Here is a 9,241-nt window from a genome sequence, read left to right on the forward strand (position 1 = left end):
TTAAACAACTCTTATGGTCACTTGGGGGCTTCCTGTTCAAACATAGGTCGTATTCGAACCAAAGAGAACATAGCTGTCGATACCCACTTGATCGACATCGCCACAGCCACTGGGGGCTAACAGATCGTATCTGAATCTTAGCTCAACCCCTTTGGAACTGTTCACTGATCGTATTCGAATCAGAAACCCTTTTGTTCATCATATTTTACAAGTATCAACATTGGATATCTTGCGACCCTCTTGAAAATACAATGGAGTACATTGCAATCCTCCAGGATTAAAATTGGTTGCATCAGGTTGTTAAGTACCAGGTGAACTTTTATGTGCCAATTTTCAGGAGTTAAACTTACCCTCAGGGGTTGGCTTATATAAGCCGGAAAAGCAGCCGTAAGCATCACAGGGCAGTACAAGACATTTCTGCAAAGGACATAATAGATTCATATAAACTACAAAGTGCATAGTGACGGCGGCTTATGCAAGTATTAAGGGCCATAAGCATGCGCAAAGGCATATCAAAACTCAAAGTATTTTCTACTCTGTTACAAGACTCCCCGAGTCTGAATGATGCGGCATTGTTTTTCTACAACGACATAAGCAGGTGGCGCCTGGCAATCTACTCTTGGGGTTGACTTGAAGCCTCCGGGTTATCCTTCTCCGCCTCTCCGCCGGCTGCTTTGTCCTGGAAGGATGATGAGGCCCAGTCAATGCCACTCAAGGCCTCAAACTCAGCTTCATCATCTATTAAACTGGTTGGGTCGACTTCAGGGGCAAAGGTGTGCTTACGGATTGGAGGGATCAAGCTGACATCGTCGTAATGCGGCATGGGGATTCTCCGATTCTCCTTGTCATAACCCAGCTGATACTTGGTGAGGTCAGTGTCGTTTCCAATTTGAGTGGCCATAGGGCGTATATCCCTCACGCAGGTGGTGAAATCCTTTTCATCAAATGGAGTGCCATCCTCCTTTAAACTTGGATACCCAAGAGCGATGTCGGCCGGGTCTAGCTCTGGTAACCAGGCTTTGGCCCGACTCAAAGCGGCTATTGCTCCGGCTCTTGCTTGGGACCGTCTCAACTCTTGAATCCGCTGAGGAAGTACAACAAGCCGTTGTAACACACCTTGCAAGAGGTGGAGCACATCATTTGATAAGGCTACAACGGCCAAGGCACGTTGTGACCCGATGTATAGTTGCTCTACTAGAGTATACACCGCCTTCAATTTGATCAGCATATTCTTCTTGAGGTTTGTGCTCCTGGGGCCTGTATTGGTAAGTATAAGGTAAACCTCAGGTAACAATTGAAGGAATATTTACAATATTTAATGCTTGCTTAAGATAACTTACCAAAGATGGATGAGACCATCCGAGATATCTGGCGTTGTAAGCCGGTCAGTTCGGCTGTTGCATTTGCCAGCGACGCCTCTGCTATCTCGGCCCGGGTCACCAGTCCGGCCTTTTCGTCAGTCCAAATCTTCTTCTCCGACTCAAAATTTTTCTTCAGCTTCTCTTGTTCAGAGACGCTGAATTCAAATTTGGAGTTAGCCTTTTGAATTTCAATCTCCTGGGATGCCAGGCGGTTCTTCAGGTCAGCAATCTCCGATTCAAATTGACTTATGGTGGCCTGTATTGCACCGGATAGTAGTCAAGATTATGGTAAATAATATTAAGTCCCAAGCACTTTGCAAGCAAAGATACTTGACACTTGGGGGCTAATGTATACCGAAGCTTTCTAAATTATTAAGCCGGTCCTGGATATTAAGTCCCAAATACTTTGCAAGCAAAGATACTTGACACTTGGGGGGCTAATGTGTATCGCAAGTTAAAGGTATTGTGTTACATCCGGTTTAAATATTTTTCTTTAAGCCGGGCAAGCAGCTCTAACAATTTTTCTAAGTCTACAGCATATTTATTCATAAGCAATAGACTTGGGGGCTGGTACAGTAAGTATGATTGAAAGTAAGGAAGCATAAGTCATACCTCAGATTTTTGCTGTATTTGCTTCACCATGTCAATTTCCAGGTCACGGCTGCTTTGCACCTGGTTGATATAGCCCGGGACGATCTCTCCAATACTCAAATGAGTATAGTCGGTGATATCCATCTTGGCCTTACGGTGTTCTAGCAACTCCTCTTTAGCCGAGCATTTGGCAAGGACGGTGGGCCTGGCCGGCTCAACGAATTGAGCCTTGAGAAATTCCACTTCTGGGTCAGCCGTTTTGACTGGGCTAGGTGCTTCCGGGTTAACAGAACCATCAAGAATATCTTCAGCAGGCGGGTCAGAAGTTGGTGCTGCAATGTCTTGAGCCGGCTCAGGCGGCGGTTGATGTGTGGAAGAGTCGGGAGCAGCTATACCCTGTTCCGGTTCAGTCACCACAGGGATTTGGGCCGGTTTATCCTTCTTGGTTTTCTTCCTGGGCTTAACCTGCATGCTGTGGGCAAAGCAGAGAAATAAGTAAAGAAACATGAAGAAAGAAAAACATAAGGTGAATAAATTGATATTACCCAGGGGCAGTCTTAAAAGCCGGCATGTTTGATTGCATGGACTCGCCGGATGAAGGAGAGGTATCCTGGTAATTGGAGTCAGAGGAATTGAGAGGTTGACGGATTAGACCCGCCAAAGGTAAAAAAGGGTATAAGTTGGAGATAACCTCAGTCCGACGCTTCTGGGTTGTGTCAGGCAAGCCGTAGGATAGCTCTGCATCCTTGCTGGTCCGGGTCTGCCTCCGGTTTTCAAATTGCTGTTGCTTCAAAAGAAAGTCAGGATCTTGGTAAGCCAAAGGGTGTGAAAATCTTACTTTCCGGGTTACTCTTCAAATTTTCTGACGCGGCCGAAGCTCGGAGTCGGAGGAGATTATAGTTACCTCTTCCTCGACGGGTTGGCTGTTGCCCGTGTCTTCCTGAAAGAAGGTTAATATTAGTAAGGTAGTGATAAAGGAGAAAGGGAAATTAAAAAGTTACCTCTTCCTCATTATCATCAGAATCATCAAGCTGAAACAGCTCAGAAGCGCTTGGCTTCCTTTTCCTTGAAGTGGTGGGCTTGGCGGTTTTCCTTTCGGCTCTCTTGGCCGCCCTGGCTTTCTTGGCCGCCTCATGATCATATTGGATTTTCCAGAAGTTATCATTTGCCTGTAAAAGGTTATAAAGGGTTATGCGTAAGAATACAGTATAACATGATAAAAAATAACCCGACGGCTGGAAACTTACTGCAGGGGCCGGGTTCTTCTTGCAAAAAGGTAGTAAGCCGAAAGCGTTACTATTCACTATGCCCTCTTTCAACAAAGACTAAGTTGTAGCTTCCACTACGTCATCTGGTAAGTCGTCAGGACTATGACGCTGAGGGTCATCTTTCTCGCCTGAATAATTACACATTAAGCCGGGGCGGCGGCTTAACGGAATTATTCTCCAAGCAACCCAGACTCGGACCAGGTCAATGCCATCTAAGCCGTTCCCTAAAAGAGCTTTAATCTTCTTGATCTTGGGGGTGAGTGGCAGACGTTCAATAGCAGTCAACTTATCCAGCAGCGGGTGAGTAGGTTCAAGGCGCAATGCACGGAAGCCGGGCAGCGGGTTTTCACCAGCCGGAGAAGTATCTTGGCAGTAGAACCATGTCTGGTTCCAGTCCTTTGGATGACTCGGCAATTCAGCATAAGGGAACAGACAGTCTCTCTGCCTTTGAATCGATATGCCACCAAGCTCCAGACTGGGCCCGTTGGCCCGCTCATTCTGCCGGTTCAAATAGAACAATCCCCTGAACAAAAGTAGGTTGGGTTCTTCTCCAAGGTAGACCTCACAGAAAACTTGGAAGTTACAGATATTTGACACAGAATTGGGCCCGATGTCTTGAGGTCTTAAGTCAAAGAAGTGCAAAACGTCTCTAAAGAATTTTGAACCGGGAGGAGCAAATCCCCGGCTCATGTGATCGGTAAAAATGATCACCTCCCCTTCCTTGGGTTGAGGTTTCTCTTCAGACGGGTCAGGAGCACGATAAGACATGACATCCTTCTTGGGCAGATGGCCAGACTTTACAAACTCGGATAGTTTGCTCTCTGTAACAATGGATGGGACCCAGTTGCAGGTAACCGGAGGTTTAACAGCTTTGGGTGCCATTGGATAAATTGAAGCCTACAACAAGATAAAGGAAATTTTCCGGTTTATTATAACCCGGAGAATAAACATTATTGGGTTATTTAGGATGGCAGCTTAAGAAGGGTCCTAATGACATACAGGTAACTATGTGATAATGTTTAACAGCTGCAGGTATTAAACATGATTAAGGTTTTCTTAAGTCGCCAGAGGCAAGCGGTGCTGACAGCCGGTATTATCTTAAACCGGTTACACGGACTACTATGGCTGAAACAGAGTCAACAGACACAGTTTTTGGCTAAGTGTGGAGCAAACAGGTTTCACAAATTGCAATTATTATTTTGGATCAAACGATGCTCTGGAAAGGGAAAATTTCTAGACCTAAAACAGTACAGGGAAGTTCATATACTCAAGGAGGGCTTCCAAAACAAGGAAATGAGATCTGTTTTCATAGAGAATAAGCACACAACATCCTCCGCAGCAGTTCTATGTGGTTTTTATGATCTGAACAAGGTATTAGAGGTAAGAACTAATGGAGGTTGCGTCGGGTGAAGATGAACATCGACGAACTCAAGACAGTACTGATGCAGATCTGAGAAAGGGGGGAAATAGAACTCACCGATGTGGAAGAACTACGGAGGGTTGCCATTGTTCTCTGGTCAAAAAACAGGGTGATGCAGCGGCCTGAGTCGGTGAAGACGAGGTTTCCGACGGCGGCGGCGGCGGAGCTCGAGCGGCAGAAGAGGGAGTGCGAGGAAGAAGACGACCGGAGGAAATGAAAAAGACCTAGGTTGCACCTATTTATAAGGAGGACCGACTGAGACGGCGCGAGAAACGAGGAGACCAAGACATCATTATCCAGCGGCCCCGATGCCTCGATTTTCGGGAGGGTCAGTAAAGGCAAAAGATCCGTTGAAGATATGATGAATTAAACATATAAGTTTTATTGAAGATGACGTCATGATGATTTAACCCGGAGCCAGAGGATGACGTCACGGCGGGTTACAATTTTCACGCAAGACAGAAGACTAAAGGCCAATTCATAAGGTTTTCAAAGATTGACATGAACCGGTTCAAATCAATCTGGGGCCTAATGTTGGGGATATGACTATTTGTGTAAGCCATCCAGGAGGGGCCGGGTTACGCAAATAGAGGTTCATCAGAAGCCCAAGACCAAGGCATGAAGATGGCGGTTCACTAAAAGGCTTAAAGGCCCACAGGCGACTCTGAGTCCCGTAAAGATAAACCGCCATGATGGTATAACTTGTACTGTAAGGTAGAAGTAACTAGTCACCGAGCCGGACACTGTTTATGAGCCGGCCGGGACTCTGTAGGCCGCAGGGCGTCAACCCATGTATATAAGGGGACGACCCGCCAGCGGCTTAGGGTGAGAAACAACTGATCGAGAGCCAGGCATAGCGTATCTCGCTCCCTGGTCATCGAAACCTCAAGCAATTCCAACCCAACTAGACGTAGGCCTTCCTTCACCGTAAGGGGCTGAAATAGTATAAACCTCACGTGTCCTTGTCCCGATTAACCCCTTTAAGCTTCCTAGTTGCGATGGCTCCATGATTAAGTCCTTGCAAAAGGACATATGCCGTGACAATTCCACGACATCTACGGTCCCAACTATGGGCGAACTCGTGCCTTGAAGGCAAAAGTTGTCTCCTCATCTGAAGAAGAATCTGACAGCAGTTCTGATGATCCTGAAGACATTGGAAAGGAGCTTGCTATGCTTGTGAAGAAGTTCCAAAAATTCACCAAGAAGAAAGGCTTCAGAAAGTCTTCACGATCAAGCTCAAGGAATGATGAAGCTTCTGCTCAGGACTACAAGAAGAGAACATGTCACAAGTGTAAGAAACCTGGCCACTACATCTCTGAGTGTCCGTAGTGGGACAATGAGAATAAGAAGAAGAAGAAGAAGAAGAAGAAGAGCAAGGAGTATGATTCTGACGACAAGAAGAAGAAGAAGAAATACTCAAAGTCTTCTTCCAAGTCTTCCTCAAAGTCTTCATCACACAAGAAGAGCTCATCTGGCAAGGCTCGTGCGTTTGTTGGCAAGGAAATGGATTCAGAAGAGGAGTCCGCTTCTGAGGAGGCGGAGGTGGAGTCTGAGGAGGAGTCCGATTCTGGTGTTGCAAGTCTGGCTACAGCATACGTTGCCAAGTCCATCTTAAATACTGAAGACAATGACTTCATCACCGACACTGATGCCAATGACAAGGACTACTCCACTCCCACCTACTGCTTCATGGCACGTGGTGCCAAGGTAAACACATGCACTACTCACTATCAAACATCCAGTGAAGATGACTCTGATTGTGGTTCCAAACCCAGCTACTAAACACTTGCTAAAATTGCAACTGAACAACAGAAAGCTATGGAACATATTCAAAAACTATTGACAAAAGCGATGACCTGTTAGACACTGAAATGACTCGATCTCAGTCCTTAATTGAAGACATAAAAAATCTTCATGTTAAGTATGAAGAACTTGAAAGTCGTCATGAAATGCTCTCAACAACTCATGAAAAGCTTTCCTATGATTATCTTCAAAGGAAGCAAGATCTTGAGAAATTGAGAGCGGCTCATGAAGATCTTCAAAATGAAAACGAGTCACTTCGCGCCAAACAGATCAGTTCCGCTCAGGAAGGATTTGAACCACCATGTCTTAAATGCCTTGAGCGTGGCAATGCTACTTCTGTTGCTGGGTGTTCTACTGCTGCTACTATTGCAATATCTTCAACTGTTGATGTGGTAACTAACCCCTGTGCTGAGGATACCACTGCTATTGCTGATGAAAATGCAAGGTTGAAGACATTGCTTGAAACAGGGATGTACAAAAGTCTCAAAGGGCATCCGACACTATGTGATGTTCTCAAAAGGCAGATCCTGAACCGAAACCCGAGGAAAGAGGGTCTTGGGTTCGAAAGGAAAATGAATGCTGATGGCTCTTACTGGAAACCTGAGCAGTACCCCAAAACCACATGGGTTGCTGCAAAGGAAGCCTCAGTGGATCCATCCACCCTGTCAGGCTTCAATTGTGCTAATCCCATTGTTATTGATGAATCCTTTGATGCAAACTATAAACTGTTTAAGAATCAGAATGGTGAAGTGTTTGCCAGGTATATTAGTACTAACTGCAGGAATGGGCCACCTATGAAGAAAGTCTGGGTGCCGAAAAAGTTGTTAGAGAATCTTCCTGTGAATGTCGTCATGACACCACCAGTGAAGAAGACAAACCCCACACCACAGGCTTCATATGGTCCAAAGGCTTCATACAGACAAAGGGCTCACCTGAGTCGCACTAATGCAAATGTTTTGCAGGGAAGCCATACTCAGGCCTATGAATATGAGCGTGTTTCATCAAACTGCCATGTTCATAAGACCAAGAACTACTCTGCTTATTCTTATGAGTACTATTGTCCACCTGCAAGACTTTTTGCTAGGGCTCCAAAGCCAAAGTTCTCAGATGCTGCACTTAGACTCATTGCTTCGAAGCCACCCTTGAAAATGTGGGTGGCTAAGAAAGCTTAACTCTCTTTTGCAGGGAAAGGTCTCCAACCGAGAATCAAATTCGTCTGAAGCTATTGCTGGGGACCTTAAACATCTTGTAGGGCACAAGATCAAATGCCCACATGGTCTTACTATCTATTTTGTTCCTGAGTCGCTTGATACTTGCCCTATCAGTCCTAACCTCGATCTAAGCTTTCATAATCCACTTGCTCGTCAAATGTTTATGCTTCACAATTCTCTTCGTGAAGCCTATCCCCCTAACTGCACTGTAGGGTATGACACCAACTGCTTCAGAATGGATTATTGATAGTGGGTGTACTAATCACATGACTGGCAAGCGAAGTCTTCTTATGGACTCAACTTTACGTCCATCTGACAAAAGTCACATCACATTTGCTGACACTGGTAAAAGCAAGGTATTGGGTCTAGGTAGAGTTGCAATCTCAAGGGATCAACACATGGATAAAGTAATGCTTATTGAATCCCTTGGTTTCAACTTAATGTCTGTCTCAATGCTTTGCGATTTAAACATGATTGTGATATTTGGAAAATATCGTTGCCTTGTTCTAATGGAATCTGACAAGTCTCTAGTCTTTGAAGGGTATCGGAAAAATGATTTGTACATGGTAGATTTCTCAGCAGGACCACAACTAGCCGTATGTCTTCTAGCAAAAGCTTCTGAATGCTGGCTCTGGCATCGGAGGCTAGGGCATGCTGGCATGAGGAACTTGCACACTCTTGCAAGGAAGAAGCATGTCATAGGCATCGAGGGCGTCAAGTTCAAGAAGGATCATTTATGCGGTGCCTGTGAAGCAGGAAAGATGACGAGGGCCAAGCATCCCTCGAAGACAATCATGACAACGACTCAACCCTTCGAACTGCTCCACATGGACCTTTTTGGTCGCACTCATTACTCAACTCTTACTACTACTGCTGGCCTATGCAAATCATCATAACATTCTTCTGTATCAAATGGATGTGAAGAGCGCTTTTCTCAATGGCAAGATTGAAGAAGAAGTGTATGTTGCACAACCGCCTGGCTTTGAAGATCCAAAACATCCTGACATGGTGTACAAGCTCAACAAGGCATTGTATGGCCTCAAACAAGCCCCTCGGGCTTGGTATGACACACTCAAAGACTTCCTGAAGAGCAAAGGCTTCAAACCTGGTTCCCTGGATCCCACTCTCTTCACGAAGACATATGATGGTGAACTGTTTGTGTGCCAAATATATGTGGATGACATTATCTTCGGCTGCACTAATCAGAAATATAGTGAAGAGTTTGGATATATGATGCAAGAGCAATATCAGATGTCCATGATGGGTGAGATGAAGTTCTTCCTTGGTCTTCAAATACGTCAGCAACGCAACGGCATCTTCATATCTCAAGAGAATACCTCAAGGATTGCCTGAAGAAATTTGGAATGCAAGACTGCAAAGGCTAGATGACGCCAATGCCAGCCAAACATCATCTGGGTCCCGACGACAATGGTAAAGAGTTTGATCAAAAGGTATACCTCTCCATGATTGGTTCTTTGCTTTATTTATGTGCATTAGGCCAGATATCATGCTTAGTGTTTGCATGTGTGCCCGGTTCCAAGCGGCACCAAAGGAATCGCATCACTTAGCTGTGAAGCGAATTCTTAG

General features: G+C 45.3%; 1 protein-coding gene across 1 annotated transcript; it reads right to left on the reverse strand.

Moving 5' to 3' along the window:
• Positions 1-471: 471 nt before the first annotated feature.
• On the reverse strand, positions 472-4,727 carry LOC147974483 (uncharacterized). Its single transcript, XM_087520052.1, has 8 exons — positions 4,698-4,727; positions 3,419-3,718; positions 2,954-3,277; positions 2,857-2,892; positions 2,498-2,733; positions 1,974-2,424; positions 1,341-1,617; positions 472-1,257 (listed from the first exon to the last, which is right to left on the reverse strand). Exons 1-8 carry the CDS (start codon positions 4,725-4,727, stop codon positions 614-616), a joined length of 2,298 nt encoding a protein of 765 aa, XP_087376178.1. The 3' UTR covers positions 472-613.
• Positions 4,728-9,241: the final 4,514 nt, after the last annotated feature.

The sequence above is a fragment of the Triticum urartu genome, chromosome 4A, assembly GCF_056163025.1.
Source record: "Triticum urartu cultivar PI428250 chromosome 4A, HENAU_Tu73, whole genome shotgun sequence".
Taxonomy (NCBI): domain Eukaryota; kingdom Viridiplantae; phylum Streptophyta; class Magnoliopsida; order Poales; family Poaceae; genus Triticum; species Triticum urartu.

What these genes read in the sequence shown, in the direction of transcription:
- LOC147974483 (XM_087520052.1), bottom strand. Translation starts at nt 4,727, where the DNA reads ATGGCAACCCTCCGTAGTTCTTCCACATCG. An exon ending in TCCGTAGTTCTTCCACATCG is followed by an intron (nt 3,719 to 4,697) that starts GTGAGTTCTATT and finishes TTGAACCGGCAG; the next exon opens with AATGAGCGGGCCAACGGGCC. An exon ending in GCTTAGATGGCATTGACCTG is followed by an intron (nt 3,278 to 3,418) that starts GTCCGAGTCTGG and finishes GCTACAACTTAG; the next exon opens with TCTTTGTTGAAAGAGGGCAT.